At 39.9% G+C, this 23,507-nt stretch overlaps 2 protein-coding genes across 2 annotated transcripts in view; one reads left to right on the top strand and one right to left on the bottom strand.

Annotated features, from left to right (window-relative positions):
* Positions 1–4,879: 4,879 nt before the first annotated feature.
* On the top strand, positions 4,880–10,982 carry SPX (spexin hormone). Its single transcript, XM_020287586.2, has 4 exons — positions 4,880–5,021; positions 5,481–5,543; positions 6,942–7,025; positions 10,842–10,982. The coding sequence occupies exons 1-4, from the start codon at positions 5,000–5,002 to the stop codon at positions 10,898–10,900; spliced, it is 228 nt and encodes a 75-aa protein (XP_020143175.2). The 5' UTR covers positions 4,880–4,999; the 3' UTR covers positions 10,901–10,982.
* Positions 10,983–14,647: 3,665 nt separating this feature from the next.
* Positions 14,648–23,507, bottom strand: part of GYS2 (glycogen synthase 2) — a 74,822-nt gene continuing 65,962 nt past the window's right edge. The window contains exons 13-16 of the mRNA XM_076007610.1: positions 22,687–22,782; positions 20,445–20,608; positions 18,705–18,785; positions 14,648–16,595 (exon numbers count right to left, since the gene is read on the bottom strand). Of these exons, the coding sequence (XP_075863725.1) occupies positions 16,371–16,595; positions 18,705–18,785; positions 20,445–20,608; positions 22,687–22,782 (566 nt within the window). The 3' untranslated portion in view covers positions 14,648–16,370. The remainder of the gene's footprint in view (positions 16,596–18,704; positions 18,786–20,444; positions 20,609–22,686; positions 22,783–23,507) is intronic.

Raw genomic sequence — 23,507 nt, 5'->3', positions numbered from 1 at the left:
CTAAAAATATATAGAAAAAAATTAGCCGGGCATGGTGGCGCATGCCTGTAGTCCCAGCTACTCGGGAGGCTGAGGCAGGAGGATCGCTTGAGCCCAGGAGTTTGAGGTTGCTGTGAGCGAGGCTGATGTCACGGCACTCTAGCCTGGGCAACAGAGTGAGACTCTGCCTTAAAAAAAAAAAATCCTAAACCCCAAGAGATGAGGCCTTTGGGAGGTGATAAGGTCATGAGGATGAAGCCCTCATAAATAGGATTAGTGTTCTTATAAAAAGAGCCCTAGGGAGCTTATTTGCCTCTCACACCATATGAAGACACTGCAGAGCAGTTAGAAGTCTGCAACCCAGAAAAGGGCCCTCACCAGAACCCACCCATGCTGGTTGGTGCCTTGATCTTGGAGTTCTTAGCCTTCAGAACTGAGTAGTGAACTTCTGTTTTATATAAGCTACCTGGTTTATTGTATTTTGTCACAGCAGCCTGAATGGACTAAGACGGGGACCCTCTCTCTCATCCATGGTAACTTAGCATATGACAGTTACTCGGGTCCTTGTTCAGTATCTGTATATAACTCTTTCAACTGAATTTTTTTTTTTTTTTTTTTTTTTGAGACAGAGTCTCACTTGTTGTCCAGGCTAGAGTGAGTGCCGTGGCATCAGCCTAGCTCACAGCAACCTCAATCTCCTGGGCTCGAGCAATCCTTCTGCCTCAGCCTCCCGAGTAGCTGGGACTACAGGCATGCGCCACCATGCCCGGCTAATTTTATATATATATATATATATCAGTTGGCCAATTAATTTCTTTCTATTTATAGTAGAGACGGGGTCTCGCTCTTGCTCAGGCAGGTTTTTTGAACTCCTGACCTTGAGCAATCCACCCGCCTCGGCCTCCCAGAGAGCTAGGATTACAGGCGTGAGCCACCGCGCCCGGCCTCAACTGAATATTGATAATGCTTTCATCCTATCCCTCTTGCCTTCTAAGAATTTCCTTCTTTTATCTTCTCTTTCTTCTACGTCATCAATTTCTCCTTCTCTGTTGCTCATCATCATCAATGTAAATGTCTTACAAAAGTTTTCTAAGTTGTCATGAACAGAAACGAACAAACCCAGTGGATTTAGGCACGAGAAGACTTTATTACAAGAACTCTGCTGCTGGCATCGCCACTCCCTTGAGTACTAGATGCTGGGTCTGCCTAGCACTGTAGCTAGTATTGCTCCAATCCTGCTACAACCATGGCTTTACCGCCAGGGTGCTTCTCCCATCCCAGCTCTAGACTGCCAGCCTGAGCAGCTACATCTGATTGGTGAAGCCGCCCACACTCTACCCGATGGGGAGGCTAGAGAAGTGAGTACCTGGCATTTTCAGCTTGTACGACAGAAGACTCTGCCTCCCAACAAGATGCATAATTCCATAATTCATCATTTAAGGAATTTTAGGAATTTCCTAAAAATGAAAGTATCCAGATATTACTTGAAGGCCAAAAAGATTATCAAATCTCCACCACATTCAAACATCTTATCTTAAAAAAAATCCTCATTTTCTTTTCCTTCCTTTGCAATATTTCTGAAAAAAGGTTGTCTGCACCTGCTTTATTTCTTCATATCCTATTCACTATTCATGCCACACCAATCTTGCTTCTATCCTCAAAAACCATCATATTTCCAAACTCAGTGAATACTTCTTGGAGCTTGTGTTGCTTGATCTCTCAGTATTATTAGATCTTCTCTTGACTTTCATGGCATCAAGGCCCCCTGGAATTTTTCCTTTCTTTCTGACTCTCTATTTCAACCTTCTTTTTTAGCTCTTCCTGTGCTCATTTTCTGTTTGTTTTTATGGCTCTGTCCCTGCCTGTCTTCTTTGGCTCCCTTTACTCCCTAAGAATTCTCATTCAATTCCAGTCTTTTTCTGGCCTTAAAACTTTAGAATTCAGGGCCAGGCACGGTGACTCACACCTGTAATCCTAGCACTCTGGGAGGCTGAGGTGGGCGGATTGTCTGAGCTCTAGGAGTTCGAGACCAGCCTGAGCAAGACCCTGTCTCTATTTTAAAAAATAGAAAAAAATTAGCCGGGCATGGTGGCACATGCCTGTAGTCCTAGCTATTTGGGAGGCTGAGCCCAGGAGGAGTTTGAGGTTGCTGTGAGCTAGGCTGATGCCACACCACTCTAACCCCGGGCAACAGAGTGAGACTATCTCCAAAAAAAAAACAAACAAAAAAAAAAACCTCTGGAATTCTTAAAGTTGATCATTCTTGCCTTTGAAAAAATAAAATCTGTAGGCTGGTAACCTCTTTGCTGAGCTCTATAGAGGTTTGCATTTCCAACTGCCTATTTCATGATTCTAACTTAAGAATCTGATATACATTTTAAATTTAATATGCTCATAAGGCAACTCTTAATTTTCCCTCTTTTAACTGGGTCTTTAAGAAGTCTTTGTAATTTCAGTAAATTGCTTCATATTTTACCTGGTGTTTGAGCTATAAATCTAACACTCATCATCCTTGATTTATTTAATATTTTTTTCTCATAGTCTCATATCCCATTGATCCACAAGTCCTGTATTTTCTGCCACCAACATATATCCCAAATTCACTTACTGCTCTCCTTTCCCTGCATATACCAGCTCATTCTAAGTCATCACCATCTTTTGCTTCTAACCATATTTCTATAGAACTGGCCAATTCCTTCCTCTCCACCCTCATTTCAAAGTGTTCTCCCCTCTTACCTGCAATTGTGCTTCCACTGGCCTCCTTCTTCTTCCTCAAACAGGCCAAGCTCTTTGCTGTCTCAAAATTTTGCTTTTCTTTCTACTGCTGAGACTGCCTTGGAATACTAATTCCCACCCCAGTTTACCCCATGTTTGACTTCACCTTTTCCTTCAAGACTCCCCTCTATTTTTACTGTCCCAGATATAGCCACCACTTACCCTATCAAATCATCTCATTTAGTTTGACTTAGTAATTGAAAATGTTCTGTAATTACAGTAGTCCCCACAGTTTCACTTTCCATGTTTTCAGTTATCTATGAAATAGAAAATTCCAGGCTAGGCGCAGTGGCTCACTCCTGTAATCCTAGCTCTCTGGGAGGCCGAGGTGGGCAGATCGCTCAAAGTCAGGAGTTCGAAACCAGCCTGAGCAAGAGCGAGACCCCATCTCTGCTAAAAATAGAAAGAAATTAGTTGTCCAACTAAAAATATATAGAAGAAATGAGCCGGGCATGGTGGCACGTGCCTGTAGTTCCAGCTACTTAGGAGGCTGAGGCAGGAGGATCACCTGAGCCCAGGAGTTTGAGGTTGCTGTGAGCTAGGCTAACGCCTTGGCATTCTAGCCCAGGCAACAGAGTGAGACTCTAGCACAAACAAAAAAAAAAAGAAAGAAAGAAAGAAAAGAAGATTCCAGAAATAAACAATTCATAAGTTTTAAATTGGGCACTATTCTGAGTAGTGTCATGAAATCTCTTGCTCCATTCCACTTGGGATGTGAATCATCACTTTGTCCATCATGTCTGCATGTATAGACTACCTGCCCATTACTCACTTATTAGCTGTCTCAGTTGTCAAGACAGGAAATAACAGAGTATATATTGTGTATATATGTATATATGTCTCCTTTGTTTCGGGCATCCACTATGGGTCTTGGAACATAGACCCCCTTCCCATGAATAAGGGGTGACTACTGTACCTTATTTACCTGTTCATCAGTTCAGAGTGTTTCTCTCCTGACAAGAAGGTAAGTCTGATCAAAGCATAGACCATGTCTTTTTAGTGTATGTCTATATCCCTTGAACTAAAAAAGAAGGATTATCTAACACATGGTAGACATTCAATAAATATTTGGTAAATAATTTAATGCATGGATAATTAAGTGAATGACTGATGTTAATTAAATTCCATTGAGATTTCCTAACCTTCTCATTTATAACTGATTCAGCTTTAGCTATCAGTAATAGCTCGACAGCTAGTTACCCAAGAGAAATTTCCTTACTTATTCATTTACTTTTGATTCTGCCTTGGACTATTGATTGTTTTCATTAATAATAATAATAATACAATGCGTTGGGCAGCTAGTAGGAAAAGCATAGCAATGATGCTGATATATTCAGAACGTCTCCTGGCTAACGTGATAAGTTTCTAAATGAGTAACGTCCACACATCAATCATTCCTCTACTTCCTGCAGTTGAATCTCCCTAGAGGAGTCATCGGATCCTCTCAATCTTGATGACTGACAGGATGTCCCTGCGGACTCCCCAACTCCACTGCAGCTGGGGAGGGGCTCCTTGACACCAAGATTTTAAAAGTCCCAACTTCAGGACAAGATCAGAAAACTCACAGGTAAAGCTGTAGTTATTGCAGAGTTCTGAAAAGAAGTAGAACATGAAGGTAAGTCAAGGTTTTATTCATCTGTGACTTTTTAAAGCTATTTTATAAAAAGCTTTATAGCTTTTTACCTATTTTATGTTTCATAAATATGACTTTAGAATAACAGAATCATTTGGTTTTGCTAAGAAAAAAATTCACTCATTTACTCAATTCCTTATGTGGGTAACGGAATGAAAATAACGTATTTCCAAATAATTTTTTTTTTAAGTAGAATCTTATAGATTAACTAGACGGTGGACTGGGGAAACACCTCTACCTACTGAGTATTAAAACAGAACACAGTGAGAAGGAAGGAGTTTTTCTATCGTCCAGGCATCCAGGAAGGAAGCACAAGATCCCACCCGCACAGAAATGACCCTCTTTGGTTGATCGTTTTATGCAGGGACTCAAAAGTCTGGCTGCAACAATCTTGGCTCTTTTCCTGGTGTTTTCTGTCCTGGGAAACTCCAGCAGCGCTCCGCAGGTAATGCAATGCAAAGTGGACGCTGTGTGCCCCACTCTGCTCTTTCTCTTTTTTAACTTTTTCTTTCTTTTCCCTCTTTCTCTAATAGAGGAGTGGGCTGCAATGTTTCTGTCTTCTTCCCCGGGTTACAGGGACTGTTCGAGAGAAGGAACTGGACCCCTCAAGCCATGCTCTACCTGAAAGGGGCACGTAAGTTGCAAGCCCTCTCTGCTCTCCCTGCCACGGTAACGGAGGAGCCTTCGGCGGGCGTGAATACCGTGAACGGTATTCAGGGAGAGCGAAAAATGTCGAGAGTTTGTTCCCTTAAATAATCGTGGCCGTCCCGGCCGCTCGGTTCATAAAAGAGACAGGTGGGGGAGGGAGGGCGGCGGGAGGGAGAAAGACTCCCTGGTTTTGTTAGCAATCCCCCACCCCAAACTTGGAGGGTTGCCGTTTCTTGGCGCACTTGGGGGAACTCTGGCGTTGCCTGGGAAACCGTCGCCCGGGCTCGGGCGCGCGACCCCTGCGGTGACCTCCGCTCCAAAGCGCCCCCCGGCGTCCGGCAGGGCGCGGGGCTCGGAGCGCGGGAGCCCTGCAGCCCAGCGCGACTCGCGACTGTCCCGGCCGGCCGGGCGGGCGGGCGCTGAGACGCGGGTGTCGCTTTTGCAGAGGGGCGCCGCTTCATCTCCGACCAGAGCCGGAGGAAGGACCTCTCGGACCGGCCGCTGCCGGGTGAGTGACAAAGGGGAGCGAGGGCGCCGACCCTGCGACTTCGAGCGGGGTGGGTGGCGAGGGCAGGGCTCGCTCAGACGTGGCGCCGAAAGCGAGCGCCTCCCCTCCCCACCGGCAAGACGCGGCCTGGGGTGGGCCGCGGTCAGCCGGGGGAGCCAGGCGGGCAGCAGCGACGGGGACGCCGGGCGAGCGCGGGATCGAGCGCGGGATCGCCACGTGCGGCCGCGCGCCGACGGTGGCAGGGCCGGGGCGGAGGCTGGGGCGCACCTGTCCACCCCGCCCGGAGAGCTGACGTCCCCAGGGAGTCACTTATTCTAGGCCAGGCCTGGGGGCTTATCCCAGAGGGGGGGAAGAATGGAAAGAACTGTGCGAGTGCTTCCAAAAGTGTGCCCGCGCGTTTATGTAGGATGTATTCAGTTTCTTCTTAAACACTATCATTATTAAAATAATAATAGGAATAATAAAAATAATAGGAATAATAATAATAAAAATAATAGGAATAAAAAATAGGAACTCACCTCAGAACTTCAAATACGTGCATCCAAGTCATATTACTAGAAAGAGCTATCAAAAGGTTCAAAATCAAAAATAATTAAGTAGGGGCCATGAAGAATAGAGCCACGGACTGTTGTTTTTACACGATAAACCTTTTCATGCCATTGGATTAAAAAAAAAAAACAATCACAGTACAATTTAATACAATTTTAAAGATTGAAATGCTAAAAATAAAAAAGTATGTTTATTTTGAAAAATACCAAACATCGTGCTGAGCACAGAGTAGATGCTTAACAAATTTTTGTTTAGGTTCTTCAAGCTTGCAGTGTAATTAAGCTTTTTATTTATTTTATGAGGGTAAGGTTTGCTTTCCCACTTCAGTTGCCCCCAGGTTGAAAATCGTGGTTTGTGTTGAACTAGAACCGTTTGTCTTTTGTCAACTTAGGTTTGAAATAACTTTGAACACTTATCGGGTGCTTGTTGAGTCAAATAATCACCTCATATGTGGCCAAGAATGTAGATTATTATCTCAAAGTGCTTTGAAAGTAACAAGAGCGGACATAATACAGGCTTTGTGCAGGAAAACACCTAAAGCTTTTGTCCAGACGTCCCATTTTAAACCGTGAAGAGGGACATTTCTCATGGGCTTTTTGTCTTAATCTTTAAAATTCTCATCCATACCCTGAACGTATACTCAACCTAACCACTTGTAGGCCATTTCTGAGAGAAATGTGAAATGTTTCAATTTATAAAAAATCTGTCTTCTGTGGAAGGGGCCTTTTGCTTAGGGGTCAAAAATCTATTTCATAGCGGTATTTTTAGTATTATGGCATACTAGAGTAGGATTTGCCTATGTGAATATTTCAATACTAACAGACTCTGTATACATTTTTGTTTCTCCAGAAAGACGAAGCCCAAATCCCGAACTGCTAACTCTTCCAGAGACAGCAGCCCTGTTACTGGCTTCCTTACAGAAACCACGAGAAGGTACAAGTATAGTGACCTCTTTCAACTGCAGGACAGAGTATCTGTGCTTACTTTTGGGATTTTGTGTTGATTTTTATAACTCCTACCCCTACCCACCCAGAAATTCACACAGATGTTTATTCTGTGAAGACCAGTATATTGCTCATTAAAGTGAGTCCCAAGAATATAAAAACATTTCTGTGGGTGAGTCTGGGGAATTTTATATGCATTTCACAATCCATAGGCTACTGTAATCTTTATTTCTTTTAGAACTCTTAAAACTGAAAGAGCTCAAAGTCCATCTTCATTGTTTTATGGTTGAACAAACTAAGGTCAAAAAGATTAAATAACCACAAATCCAATTGCTCACTATTAAAAGTTAAACCAAAATGAAACTGCTAGAAGTCAATTGTTTTTTACTTATAAACACAGCAGTCTCATATGGTTCACTCCAATAGATACGGCCCAGTTCTAATTCTAAGCCTGTGCAATTTTCATTGTTTTTATAGCTTCTTCTGTATCAGGATTAGATGTAATCTTCAAATAGAGGCACTCTGTCCAGGTAGCATTAAAACTACTAGTTAAATTAAGGCATCTTGGTAATGGGTCAAACAAGTCTTTTGAATCTAAAAATCCTGGCTTTAAATCCCAGCTCTGCTGCTTATAATGAAGTAATGATGTACCCATGTGCAAGGTCTCTATAAAAACCCTTGAAACAAGGTATATAATTCGTATGACTATTAAAAAGTCTTCAAAGCATAATAAATAAACCTAGAATGTTCTCTTTCAAAAAATTATAATGATGCCATATTTAAATTTAAATTTTTTTAATTTAATTTAAAAAATTAAAATTTAACTTTGATTTTTTTAAAGACATAATTTAAATTTTTTTTTTTTTTTTTTTTTTTGAGACAGAGTCTCACTTTGTTGTCCAGGCTAGAGTGAGTGCCGTGGCGTCAGCCTAGCTCACAGCAACCTCAAACTCCTGGGCTCGAGTGATCCTTCTGCCTCAGCCTCCCGAGTAGCTGGGACTACAGGCATGTGCCACTATGCCCGGCTTATTTTTTATATATATATATCAGTTGGCCAATTAATTTCTTTCTGTTTATAGTAGAGACGGGGTCTCGCTCTTGCTCAGGCTGGTTTTGAACTCCTGACCTTGAGCAATCCGCCCGCCTCGGCCTCCCAAGAGCTAGGATTACAGGCGTGAGCCACAGCGCCCGGCCCATAATTTAAATTTTTAAATATTTTTTTAAAATGCATATAGTGTGTGGTCTTTTGGTCAAAACACATGCTGCTGGCCTAGTTTTCTGACATCTTTGCTGTTGGAGAAATCTTTTTTTTTTTTTTTTTTTTTTTTTTTTTCTTTATACCAGAAACGTCTGTTGTAAGTTGGAGAAATCTTATGTGCCCTGTTCCTAGTATTAAATGGGCCATGTGGGAAATGGGAAGAGAACAGAAGAGACTTTCTGGCTTCAAGCGTTGGCTTTGTTGTCAAAAAATACCTATGAGAGGCAAGTAGAAGAGAGTGGGATAAAGAGGTCTTTTGAACTCAGAGCAAGGCCATGGCTAACTTGGGCATAAAGAGGATTATATCAATCAGCAAATAAGTATTTCTGCCTGTTATGTACCATGCACTGTGGCAGGCAGAGAAGAAAGTAGATTAAGCAAAAGCAGGCCTTTGCAATGAAAATATAGGGTAAACAGTCAGTGAAATCATGGAACAGAGGAGTAGTGGTTATGATAGAGTTATTGCTACTGCCACTGCTACTACTAGCTAATAATGATTGAGTGCTTACTATAATGCAGTGGGCCAGGCACTGTTCTAAGCACTCGATATTGGATGTGTACATTTAATCGTCATAATAACCTTAGGAGGTAGGCACTCTTATCCACATTTTACAGATGAGGAAATAAAGGCACAGAAAGATGAAGTAACTTGTCCACCATCATGTAAGAGGTATATAGTGGAACTGTGGTGAAGACAGAAGGTAACTTGATTTTTATTGGAGAATGAATGGGATGACCTATGGATTTTCTGCAGAGACATGGCAGAGTAAAGATAGAGTCTGGTTATGACACATAGGGTAACAATAAGAGAAATAACAACAGCTGCAATATGGGAGCACTTACTATGTGTCAGATGTTATTGCTAATCTTTATAGCTCAGAAAACTGAGACTTCAACAGGTATATTTACTTTCTTAAGGCCATGCAGAGAGTAAGAAGCGATATTGGGATTTTAGCTCAAGTCTGTGCTACTCTACAGCTCTTTCAGTTATGCTATGCCAGCTGTCAAATGGATTCTATCAAAGAGAAAAAGTTGGAGTGGGGAACCCATAAGAAACCAGAAAATAATACAGGAGTGAAGTGAGGAGGTGCAGTCAGTCAGTGGGAGTGGACAAAGAGACTCTGAGCCACAAGGGAAAGAAGAAAACATGGGATCCCTGTTCACTAAAGATATAAAAGAGAATCCAAAGTGAAGCACATTTTTAATGTGTTGTGTGTGAGAGTTTACAATGGTGAAGATGATAATAAGGAATGAAAATTTCTGTGGATATGGAGAAGGGTTCAATTCAAGGTCAAAGGGACATATTTTAGTGAATAAAGGCTTATAGGTCAGTGGTTCTCCACTGTCTATCTGTGGACTTCTTGCTTCAGAGATGCCTGGAGAGCTTACTGAAAAATACAGATTTCTTGGCCTTAGGTCCAGAGATTCTGATTCTGTATGACACGAGTGAGGCCCCAGAATCTGTATCCTTAAGAATTTCCCCCGCATCGTTCTTATGATTGGTCAGGTTTGCAAACAACTGGAAATTCAGAGATGGTTCATAAAGGTTAAAACCATGAAAATGGAAATTCCCCCCATCCCCCAGGGCTTAGATATAGCAGAGGAAGGACAGATAATAAAAGATTTGCTTTGGAAAACACCCAAAATGCAAGGGAAGAAGGGGGAAATAGTATTAGTAAAGGGATATTAAAAGGAGCAGGGAGAAATGTAAGAGGAAAAGCAGAATAATAGAGTATCCCAGAATCAAGAATGCAAAGTTCCAGGAAAGGAGTAATCAGAGCATCAACTATAGCAGAATGGTTAGTAAGAATACAGAACGCAGGGAGCATTAAGCAGTGGCTCACAAGATTTCCCCTTGGCTCCTGCCCAGTGACACAAGTTGCTGCTGCTGGGCCCTGTCTGAAAGGGAATTTGGTTTAGAGGGAATTTGGTATAAGAAAGTAAGCTGCAGAGTTAAGAGAAAACAGATATTAGATATTAGAAAGCTAGGTGAGGAACAGTTGGATAATACGTATGGGATGCTGTATCCAAGGCAAAATTTTTTTTAAATTCAAGATTTGGAACACTCAACTGATTTTTGCCTCTTCTTTTTGTCTCATTTCCTCCCCATACCTCTAGCTCACCTAATAAAGGAAAATTTGTAAATGTGTTCCCATGTTATCTTCCCCAAGTAAGATGCATTTTAACAGACAATAGAGACAGTCCTTTGACGAAAGTGAATGATTGTAATGATGGATATTTTAGACAGGAGGCAATTTATCAGAGCAAGGCATGTGGCCCTCAAATATATCATGTTGTAGTTTCATTCATTATAAAGATTCAGATGTAAAATTGGAACTTCTCGATCTATCTAAACCCGAGGGGAAAGTTTTTAAAACCAAACAAATCCAAACCCATTTGGGGAAAGTTTTCAGTAGCAGAGTCTACGAGTTAATATAATTGAGGGGGTTAAATGTTTATTTCCTGAGGTTCTCTTCATTTCACCTTTTACTCTTTTTTTAATAAAATACAGAATATGTGCTTAAGTAAAATTCTTTTTTCTTACAGATGAAGAAGACAACTTTGATCAAACCAGATACCTGGAGGGCAGTCTGCTAAACTGGTGAAGAAATACCAGATTATGTGCAATTACAGTTCTATTCTGTTGAAAACATGAACCACATGAATAAAACCCTTGGACCCTTCTTATTCCATTTGTAATCTTAGGAATGTGCATAGCTAGTTTTATTCTTTCAGAAGCAAAAGAAATGTAGAGTTCTTAGCTGAGAACATCATCACCTTCTTCCATTGCTTCAGGTCCTGTTTAGATCACCAAAAGGTTTAGATCACCTTGTGTCTTACTCTTGAGTTTTTTAGAGCATTTATAATGATAAGGCTGAACACTCTGAAGTGTTCTTGCCTTCTCTTACACAGCCAGTACCTGTCTTGATCTTGAGTTATTGGTTTTTTCATCCCAGTTGCACTTTGTTGTCACTCGAGAGAGATTCTCCCTCTCTGTTTCCCCTTTTTCCCACTGGGAGGAGGGTGGCAAGCATGGCAGGATGGGAAAAAGGAGAGGACGTCTCTCTGTGGTTCATCCAGGTTCAATAACTTTTTCAGAAGGGAAATTGGATGACTGGGGAGAAGCCCTGTGATAAGAACACTTCAGTGTGGTTGCTGAGAGAGAGGACAGCCGGCGAGGTGGCAGGTTCACTGAAGATCCAGAGCTCCCCTTGCACTCTTTGGAAATATCCCTGAATTCTGTTTAGAAACATAGATCTAAATGGTACTGGGAAATAAGCTGGTGGAAACGTACTCTGCTTGTGTATATACCACATAAATGAAACAAACCAGTTTTTTAAAAGGAATCCATTTTCCAGGACCAAACAGACTCAACAGATGCAAATACTCTGCTTCCTCTAAATGGCTAGAGCTCTAGCCTTGATGTGACATCATAACATTATATAAAGGCACCCAGATAACATAAGTGCATGGTAATATATGCCTAATTTACTCCTTTTCAAAGTCAATGTGGATTCAATACCATATGAATGTATATATATATATATGTACATATACACACACACACACACACCCCTACAGCAAGCATGATAATATATTTATTTGGAATTATAATATGACCATCATGTTAATTATTTTTATCTAATCCATTCAGAATTGTGACTGATAAATGTTATAAGTGGAACGTATTGTTAATTCTTATTGTCATCAGTATATAGCTGTTATTTTTTAGCCAAAGAATATCTTTATGTGAATGTCTCTGTAACTTGGAATTGCAATTTCACTGTGTTAAAAAATCAAAACCCTGCTTGTAAGATTTGTCTGTATCTTGTTTCAAAATTGAATAATGAAACTGAATTCAACTTAATGTAACATTAATCTCTGTCCAAAAATAATATGTGAGTATTAAAAGTTTGTGTGGTATTATAATAGGCACCTGTCATTAATTCTGATTTGATTTTAAAGTTGATTTATTAGGTAGTGCATATGTCCAATTTATTGAAAATTATTTACTCATCAGACATAAATTTGTACATACTATTTAAATATTGTTTATTCTAAGAATGCTTTTAACACCTATCATATGAAATAATTCTTCCTATAACTACCCAGAACAATCTCAAGTATTTCATACTAAACAACGTTTTAAAAAGCTATCTAGGCCAGGTGTGGTGGCTCACGCCTTTAATCCTAGCACTCTGGGAGGCCAAGGAGGGAGGAATGCTTGAGGTCAGGAGTTTGAGACCAGCCTGAGAAAGAGCAAGACCCCATCTCTACTAGAAATAGAAAGAAATTAATTGGCCAACTAAAAATATATAGAAAAAATTATCCAGGCATGGTGGTGCATGCCTGTAGTCCCAGCTACTCAGGAGGCTGAGGCAGGAGGATCGCTTGAACCAAGGAGTTTGAGGTTGCTGTGAGCTAGGCTGACACCACGGCACTCTAGCCCAGGCAAGAGAGTGAGACTCATTCATTCTCAAAAAAAAAAGCTATCTATCTAAATGACCAATGGCTGCTAAAATATAGCTCTAAGTACTATAAGTACTAGAATTTCTTGAATGTTTTGCCATACAAATGTGCTTTTAAATTACAAAGGTCCCTCTCCCCAGTTTGCTTTTCAACTATCTTAGGATGTCTTTGCAATTCTCTATTCCTATATTTTTATATAAGTGATCATAGATCAAAAAGCTTTCATACTGTATGGCTTGTGTTTTAAAATTGGGAAATTTCTATCTTCAAGGCATTCCCAGGTACTAGAATACCTCGTGGCCTCCAGGTGGGACTTTCAGCCTCTTTCTGTCCCTACCTGTCCTCTGTATCCCACCTCCCCTGTGGTATCTGGCCTCCATCCAGGGCTCTCAATTATTCTTTGTCTTCCTGGGTTTCCAGGTAGCTGCCTCCGCTTTCCCCACACCACCACTGTGATTCTGAGAGGAGAGAAGAGGACAGAGAAGCCCTGGCTTGTTCAAATCAGCCTGCAGCTCCCATTTCTTCTTTACCCAGTTATGAGAAATGAAATTGTGTATCCTGTCAACCTTGGGTTACATTATTTTAGCTCAGCCTCAGGAGAAAGGGAGGTTGGTAATAGAACTTCATACAGTCCAGTCTGTTCATACTGGACTGTAAATTCCTTTAGGAAGAGTTCGTTTCTAATTTGGTTTGATCCTCACGACCACCATGCAAGATGGGTAATTGTGTCACCCACTGTATTTCAGAGAAATCTGGGTTCATCCCATGAAGCCTCTTTGTTGGACCTCCCTAAGTAGACTTGACCAGTGTCTCTTCTGAGTTCTCCTTGTCCCCTGGAAAACTATGAGTAGAGCACTTGTAACATTTCATACTCTCATCTCTCTGTTCACTCTGACACTTATCATGAAGGAAAGGGTAGTGTCTTAGTCTCCCCAGGCTGCTAAAACAAAATACCATAAACTGGGTGGCTTATAAAAACAGAAATTTATATTTCACAGTTCTGGAGCCCAGGGAGTCCAAGATCAAGGTGTTGGCAGAATTGGTGTCTAGTGAGGGCCCATTTTTCCACAGATGGCTCTTTCTCACTGTGTCCTCACATGGTGGAAGGGGCAAGGCAGCTCTCTGGGGCCTCTTTATAAGGGCACTAAAGAGCCTTCAGGATCTAAATCATCTCCCAAAGGCCCCACCTCCTTTGTGGATACCATCTCATTGGGTATTAGGATTTCAATACAGATTTTCCTCAATTGATTGTAGAGTGGTTACATTTAGGAGTTTTTTGGACTTAATGATGGCGTGGAGTCGATACACAATCAGTATGCTCCTTGACTTATGATGGGGCCGCATCCAGACAGAACCATCATACATTGAAATTATCCAGACGTAACCCTATCATAAGTGGAGGAGCGCCCGTATGTAAACATTCAGGGCACAGCAGGTGGTACGATCGGTAAGAAAATCTCTGGCTGTCAGCTGATCAGGCATCACACATTATTTTCTATAGTTTCTGTCCTCCAATTGATGAATACATACATGCTTTCAAAGCATCATTTTTTTGCACCTCTGTTTCTCCCAATAAGACCATTTATTTATGCAACCATTTATTTCTGTACAGCGCTCTGTGCTAGACACAGAGTCATCTAACAATCACATTTGTTTCTCCTCACTAGGCTTTGTCAGTCTCAGGGAAAGGATAAATAAATGATTTGAGCAGGAGGATGGAGTCAAGTGGCAGCAGCTGTCTAAATAGGGGGCCAAGCATACAGTAGAAACTGACTCTTACACACGCCACTCAACACCAGATGTTTGCAAAGTCAGTTAATTTTCACATGCACTATCGTTTGCACTCATTCCTCATAATAGAACTATTCTTTCATTCAGCAAAAAGCACTTAAATGTTAAATTTTATTGAGATATTTTACTGCATAGCTCACACTAACAGACCAACCAATTACCAATCAAAACTATTATTTGCATACACACACTCTGTGACTTTACTAGTGATACATTTTCATGGTTATTGTAACATGAACCCCTCTTTTATCATGAGATCTTTTTGGCACTTCAGCAAATGAATTTGCAATATAAATCCATCTCGCATTTTTCTGCTTCCCAGTGCAGAGTATTTCAAATTGTTCTGCAGATGCTGAGTTAATTGTGCAAATCCACAGGGTATTTTTCAAGGGTTAAGTTTTAAGCAATTTATTTCCCTTCTTCCTGAACCTCTAAATAAGGTGAATTTGCAACCATCTTCCATTTTGGTCTGATTTATTGCTGGTGTCCAAATAGTCTTCTACTTTTCCTAGCTAACGGGCAACAGGGGAGCTTGATTAGTTTTCCACTGGTTTTGTACCATCTGACATGTTGTTGTAACTCTTCCATTATTGCCATCAACGATCCAGCACTGACGAGACCAAAACCTTTTTAAAATCTTTTCGGACCAAAGCCAACTGATACATTAATCAAAGTGTTTACTGTAAGCTCAATGGAACTTATAATGAATGGCTACTTAGTTACAATGAATGGCTACTTAGTTACAATAAAAGCAGTCCAAGACTGAATGTGGTTTTTGGTTTTTGCCAAATTTAGATTTACATTTAAAACATAAATCTGCTTAACTGTAATCATTCCACTATGTCTCTAAGCACATCACAGAATATGTTAGAGATATTGTCCTTATTATAACTAAATAGATGCTCTCTTTTTTGCCCCCACTAATTATTTGTAAAAGATAGTTTGAAATGTTATTCTTCACTAGGCACTATTCATGACAGGTGCTTTACACATGTTATTTAAATGTCTAAAAGATTTTTAAACAACTCATTATCAACAAAAGTTAAATTATTAAATATTGATGTATTTATTCGTTTGGATTTAACCATTTATCAGCTTTGGAAGATTGACCAAATTTTCAAAAAGTCCTTCCATTTAAATAATAGAAAAATTGTTACAGTAAGATGGTACAGTGCAGATGGTAACATCTATTTATCATTAATTTGGGCATGAATTCTAGATTTCAAAAGTGACATAAATATGCATTAATATGCATCAAGATATGGATCTAAGACAGCTATTTGTTTATGAATTTTGTCTTTTTAAAGCTAGATATTAATTCATGGTTCTGATCCATGAGAAAAGTGAAAATAACCAATAAAGAACTAGTTATTTAAAATATGTAGGTAGTATACATTCATGGCTAAGATTAGGATTTTGGGGTAGGGGAAATGAGAGACTTGCGTGGTGGGGTATAGAAGCTGAATAAATACCAAGCAAAGGATTATAATAACAATTTTAAAATAAACACTAGTAAGAAAAATTCTTATTGTTTGAGTTCACCATTTTTAAAAACACATCCAGTCTTCCCCCTTTAACTAATTCTCCTCTTTGTGTTTAAATTTACTGGGGAAACATGAGGTGGGGAGAATAACTTGGATTTTATTCTAAATTACAAAGCTGCCCTTTACTTAATCTCTTCCACTTTTTAGGCACACAGTAAATTCCATTGAAATATTTAGAAGAAGATGATGAAATCTGTAGTATTTTCATTCTTTTAAATAATCATTCTTACTCTGTTCTTGCAAAATTAGCTCTGCTCGGCACATGTGGAATTCAGTTCTTGTATTCACCATGCAGCTTTTTCTTCCCACGAGGAACATGGCTCAGAGAAAACGGTGACTTAATATTTAACCGGTCCCTTTCAGCCTCCTCTTCCTCATCGTATCTCTCATCGTCTGTTTCATCTTCCACGTCACTGCTCTGAGGACTGGAGTCCTGAGACCCCGAAGGAGAAGGTGGCACTGAGGAAGGCCTGGGGTATTTAAATCCTTCTGTCTGCTAAAGACAAAAATAAGACACAAATGTTACAATGATTTCTTGGTTTTCAGTGATGTAAACACTATGCATGTCCATTCAATAAAAAAAAAAAAAAAGTGGTAGATATCTTCTGTAATCAGTTTGGATGTTATTAAACTTGGATTCATTTTGATTTTGATACCACCAAGCTCAAGAAATATTCATTAAATACACAGCTATCCTTTCTTAAGCACTGAAATGTGCCAGGTGCTACATAGATGTCATCTCATTTAGTCTTTTTTTAACAACACTTTGATAAATTTGTCCTTACAGAAGACAATTGAGGGTTAGAAAGGCCAAATGACTTGTACAAGGTCACACAGCAGTCAAGTGGGAGAGCAGAGATTTGAAGTAGGTCTGTGATGACTCAGGATCCTTTCAACTCAACTGCCCTGTTACATTGCTGAGATTGTCAGTCTCTGTCTCTATGCCATTTTCTCCACAAAGTTGCAGGATGTGGGCAGCCTAGACATGCCATGGAAAGCCACCGACAAATGGCATTCTGGAATCCAGGTCATTTCGTTGACCCTAAAAGTCTACCAGTTGCTATTATTTCAGTTAATGAGAAAACATCACTAGGTTTTAATCAAATTGCTCTTCCACTTAAGGCTACTGAAATAACTTGTTTGATAAACACATACTGAGCACCAACTATGTAGCAGGCACCCTGCTACCTCTAAAGAAACAAGATGAAAAAACATGATCCCTGCCTTCTAGGAGAGCATGTGGTCGAATGGGAAGATAAATGTATGGAAGTGTTTTAGATATCTGTCACTTTGTATGTCAACTATTTTATACATTATTGTCATGTCATACATGTACAGTCATTTTAAGGTTCAAATACATTACCTGTAAGCAATATTAAAAAAAAAAAAAGAGCTGAGTCCTGCATTTAGCACCTGGTTCAGAAGGTGCTCAATACTTATTAGATATGATAAGTAGATAAATAAGTAGATAAGTGGACAAATGGATGAACATAGCTGAATTATCAACTAGTGAAGTGAGCAGCTCTAAATAAGCTAAGCAATCAACTCCCTGAATGCTAGAATCATAAACATGGGAGTTGGAATTTATAGATTGAGGGATTAAGAAAACCCTTTCACCTTCTTGAGGGCAGAATATAAGTTGTGTTATTAGGAAAAATTATTTATGGAAAAAGTAACCCCTAATTGAGAAATTACATCTGAAATTGAAGGATCTATAAATACCTGATGGGGAGCCAGAGTTTGGGGGACTCTTTTAATTTGATGATTCTTATAATCAGGCATATTTCTTTCCAGGAGTATGGAAGCTTATTTGTGGAGATTTCCATGAGATATTGGCACCTGTAGAGCATGGAGCTACTAAGCTAAGGGGGATCTCGGAGCCAATAGTATGGGTCTTATCTTCTTGTACCTAAGCTGTCCCTTAGTGGGTGAGAGGCCAAAGAAGTTTAGCTCTTGGACTGCTGTGTAGATTGCTGCAAGGACTAATCCCACTAAAGAGAAATAACTGCTGCTGCCCTACTTTAAGTTATATTCATGTCTTCTCCCTTTCTAAGTGATTCTGATGACAAATATGACCTATGGTAGTTTCATGAACATAAATGTCTAGTTGGATTTTAGAAGAAGACTCCTTGGTAGGCATTGATGAATGGAACATAATGCTCATCTAGTCCAATTCTTCCTGTGGTGCTTGGATTTACCCTATTTTACTCTTGCCAAGTGGTCATGCTATATTTAATTACTTCCTTGGACAGCAAATTCGCTTTCTGTTAAAGCAGCCCAGTTTATTTTTGAACAACTCCCAGAAGAACGGATATCTATCACAGCCTTCTCAAGCATTTAGGCAGAGAGAGTTTTCATTTGGAAGTGCTTCTCCAATGGCATGAATGAACTGTCTACTTATCCTATACAATAAGGCTAACTCTGAATCAAGGGCTTTGAGATAGTCTGATTTGCACGTTTCTCTATTCTTTGCTTTGACTCAACCCTATGAAAAAGTATAATAGCTTGGGTAGTTAGTTACTTCCAAAGTAAAAGGTGTTGTTAGAACTTGTCATACATAAGAAATTTTGCTTTCAAACAAATAAAAAATATGTTAAATATTTACCGTTGGTGGTGATCTGGGTTCCACATGGAATTTATCTGGAAAAGCTCTGCTTAATGCCAGGTGCCGGGCATGCTGGTAATACTATCGATAGAAAGCCAATCCATAGGTTAAAAAACAAAAGAGTTAGGTATCTTAATAACCAAGTTATTATATAAAGCTTTATTCTCCAAGTTCTGAAATATGTATTTGTTTGTTTGTTTGTTTGTTTTTGTTCTTATGAGTCAGAGTCTCGCTGTGTTGCCTGGGTTGGCATGCAGTGGTGTCATCATAGTCCATTGCGACCTCGAACTCCTGGGCTCATGCAATTCTCTTGCTTCAGCATCCTGAGTAACTGGGACTACAGGTAAAATATGTATATTTTTGTGTTTGTTTGTTTGTTTGTTTGTTTGTTTGTTTTTGAGACAGTGTCTCACTCTGTTCCCCAGGCAAGAGTGCCATGGGGTCAACCTAGCTCACAGCAACCTCCAACTCCTAGGCTCAAGCAATCCTTCCGACTTAGCCTCCCAAGTAGCTGGGACTACATGCATGTGCCACCATGTCCAGCTAATTTTTTCTATATATATTTTTAGTTGTTCAGCTAATTTCTTTCTATTTTTAGTAGAGATAGGGTCTCGCTCTTGCTCAGGCTGGTTTTGAACTCCTGAGCTCAAACGATCCACCTGCCTCGGCCTCCCAGAGTGCTAGGATTATAGGCCTGAGCCATTGCACCCAGCCTATATATATATATATATATTTTTTTTTTTTTAAGTGGCAGAATATATTTACTCTAAGTTCAAAATTAGAAAAGAAGTGGCAGTTTATAGTCTTATTATTTTTCAATGCATAGGCAAAAAAAAAAAAAAAAAAAAAAAAAAAAAAAGAAAGAAAACTACAAAAAGTTGGGGGAGAACAGCCATAGTGGGCATACTGAGCTCTGAGTTGAGTGCTAAAGTGAATGCAAATGCTGGTTTCATTCTTCGGGGAAACAGTCTGGCATGGAAAAAGATGGGGTCTGAACAGTCAGACAAATTAGATATAAATCCTGCTTCAGATCTTAGATAAGAAACATAACTTCTGATTGGTTTGTCTTTCTGTTTCCATTATAAAATGAAGATAATAAAATTAATCATCCAGACTGTAATGAGCACTGGCATTAGTGTGTGCAGATACTCAGCCCATGGCAGCACCTACCATCATTTAGCCAGGAAAGTTCAGCAATATGCAAGCAGATACATTAAGTGAAGGAAAAGAAGATTATTTTAGTACTAAATCATCCAGTGCTAAGCTACATGAACATCTGGGTGTTTATAAACCTATTGTACTATTGAAAGGAGGTATTTCCCATGCTTGTCATTTTGAGAAACAATATTATCCCCACTCCCCACTGCAGTTGAAGAATATGACCACAGTATCTCTCTGGAGTGAAGCCAAGTAGGGACTTTTCTCTCGATATTTTCTTCAACTTTATAAAATGCTTCTGCATACCTGTAATGCATCAAGTTAAGCATTGATGATAGAATAGTAAAATTAGTGCTAGATCCTGAGATAACTTGCTATTATGGATGAACTCAAACTAAACATGAAGAATTGGGTTTAGGACTTTGCAAACTCACATTAAGTTTAAAAAGTACATGAAAACACTGAGATGTTAACAATTATGATATTGAATTAACTTTACAGGTTATGACCAGAAACAGCACTTCTATAGAGCCCAGTGGGATTTGGAAAGTAGTCCTCTGTATTTATCAAAAACTTCCTTACTCTGCCTAAGTATCTCCAATCCAGAAGATCTGAGAGTCTTTCAGTTCGGTTCCTCTGGATAATTCTTTGGCGGCGAGACTGTTTGCAAAATCCATAGAGAAACTTAGTCAGCTGATTGCAAGAATCATCAGGAGAGCGGAACCGCCTGTCAACAATGTAAATACCTGAAGAACACAAAAGCCAGAAACAGGTAAAAGTAGGGCTAATCTCAAAACATTTCTTCTATTCTTTATTGTCTCTTGGATTTCACCAAACACTATTCGCATCATCCACTCCCTAAATCAGCTATTGCGTTAACTTTACCTTTTCCCTTCTAAGGCTTTATTTTTTTCTGTGACTTTCTAACAGTTCACAACCATCAACAACACACAGCCAACAAAGTGGATCTTGCTGAAAACAATCTGACAGCCTAGAGGTACACTGTATCAGCGCCAATTCTCCACGGAGCTACAGACTCTACCCGGGTATCAGTGCTTTTTAGGCTCCCTAATGTTGCCACTGTGTAGCCAAGGCTGAAAAACCACAGCTCTAGCCCAAGGAAAGAGAACAGTGACTGTGCAAGTAAGTGTAAAAGTCCCAGGGAATTGGCAATGGGTAAGCAAAGAATCCATCCCATTTTAACTCTTCCTGGGGCTAGGCAACATGGACAGATAGATGGTGATATGCAAATTCTCCTGCTATCTTAAACAACTTATGTGAATTTTGCAAACTTGACTTTTTTTTTTTTTTTTTTTTTTTGAGACAGGGTCTTGCTTTATTGCCCAGGCTAGAGCGAGTGCCATGGCATCAGCCTAGCTCACAGCAACCTCAATCTCATGGGATGAAGCAATCCTGCTGCCTCAGCCTTCCAAGTAGCTGGGACTACAGGCATGTGCCACCATGCCCAGCTAATTTTTCTATATATATTAGTTGACCAATTAAATTATTTCTATTTATAGTAGAGACGGGGTCTCACTCTTGCTCAGGCTGGTTTCAAACTCCTGACCTCGAGCAATCCGCCCACCTCGGCCTCCCAGAGTGCTAGGATTACAGGAGTGAGCCACCACGCCCGGCCCAAACTTGACTTTTAATAATAATAATATATGTACTCTCTATATAATGGTCAATATATGTATTCTAATACCATGGTTATTGTAATATCACTTCTAGGAATCCAGGGCCAAATCAGAGTTCGTAAAATAAAAAAATTAAAAAAAAAGGAAATGTTGGCCGGGCGTGGTGGCTCACGCCTGTAATCCTAGCTCTCTGGGAGGCCGAGCCGGGCGGATCGTTTGAGTTCAGGAGTTCGAAACCAACCTGAGCAAGAGCGAGACCCCGTCTCTACTATAAATAGAAAAATTAATTGGCCAACTAATATATATAGAAAAAATTAGCCGGGCATGGTGGCGCATGCCTGTAGTCCCAGCTACTCGGGAGGCTGAGGCAGGAGGATTGCTTGAGCCCAGGAGTTTGAGGTTGCTGTGAGCTAGGCTGACGCCACGGCACTCACTCTAGCCTGGGCAACAAAGCGAGACTCTGTCTCAAAAAAAAAAAAAAAAAAAAAGGAAATGTTTGTCCAGGTTTCACATTCTTTTTGCAGTCTGTCTTTTGGGTGATAGATTTAATATTAATAGCATTCTTATGTTATCTATGGACCACATAATTAAATATACTTTTAATTACACAAGAAGTATAAACATTAGTTTAATTATCAGGATAGCTTTATTTTTTTATTTTTTTATTAATTTTAAAATAGTATATTCAGGATAATATAGGCCCAGTTTAAAAATATTTAAGAATAGATTTCCACATTTAAAAACAGAACAAATCTGTAACTGTAAATTACAGCACTTAGTCACGACTGCCATATAATTCAACAAAACGTTGTACATACAGAAATCCTAAAATGTATTGAAACTATTTTCACATTTGCCTACTTTTTCATTTTATTTTTGAAATTATACAAGATGTTTATGGAATGACTGCCTGGAGCAGACAATAGAGGAAAAATACTATGAATATAAATATGAAAATAAAATTCTGGTATCCATTAATGTTCTCTGTTATGGAGAAACATTATTTCAAATGTGCTAATATTTTTATCGCAAATAGTAGCAGGATATATTTAAATATTAGACAAACCACTTCATTGAAAAACTCTAATTATCAGGATAGCTTTAGAGTTAGGTTCTGTAAAGACCCAGTGCTCTGTCTGGTTAGAGATCATGTCTCCCCGGGTTGGGTTAATGATGAAAAACCTCACCGTAAGCAGTAGGATCAGCTACGTGCTCCTGCATGAAACAGCCAAAGCCGGAGAGGTTCGTTGTCACACTGGGGATACCCATCACAGTGCATTCAGCTGCCAGGAGAAATAGACAAACACGTGGCATCAGACCAACTCCTGTATCTTTATATCCATGCAAAGGAGGAAAAAGCCCTAGTCCTCCTAATAACAGCAATGTTTACTTTGCGCCAAGCATTGACTAAGCTCTTTACATGTCTCGTTAACTTATTTAATCTTCTCAACAACCCTGAAGTCAGGCTATTATTATCCCCACCTTACAGGTGAGAAAACTGAGGCACAGAGAAGTTAAATAACTTGCCCAACTGCACATAGCCAGGGTTCGTGGTAGAGCTGGGATTTGAAGCCAGGCTCCCAGCTGCAGAGTTCTTGCTCAGAAGTACTATACTCTACTGCCTCTCCAACCCCAGCTGGTTTTGGTTTTCGCTCCATTCTATCCTGTCTTTAATTACTTGGGAAGTTTAGGGTGTAAGTTAAATATATTTTGGAAATGACCAACTTCTCCCTCTATATAAATCTCCCTTGGTACATATTGCTTTACTTTTCTCGGGAGCTTAATGAACCCATGATCTCTCTCAGTCCTCCCTTAGTTTTTAGTCAAAACTTCTTTTCCAGGGCCGGGTGCGGTGGCTCATGCCTGTAATCCTAGTACTCTGGGAGGCCGAGGTGGGCGGATTGCTCAAGGTCAGGAGTTCGAAACCACCCTGAGCAAGAGCGAGACCCCGTCTCTACTATAAATAGAAACAAATTAATTGGCCAACTAATATATATGGAAAAAATTA

The sequence above is a fragment of the Microcebus murinus genome, chromosome 10 (assembly GCF_040939455.1).
Source record: "Microcebus murinus isolate Inina chromosome 10, M.murinus_Inina_mat1.0, whole genome shotgun sequence".
Taxonomy (NCBI): domain Eukaryota; kingdom Metazoa; phylum Chordata; class Mammalia; order Primates; family Cheirogaleidae; genus Microcebus; species Microcebus murinus.
This window is presented reverse-complemented; position numbering and strand designations above follow the sequence as displayed.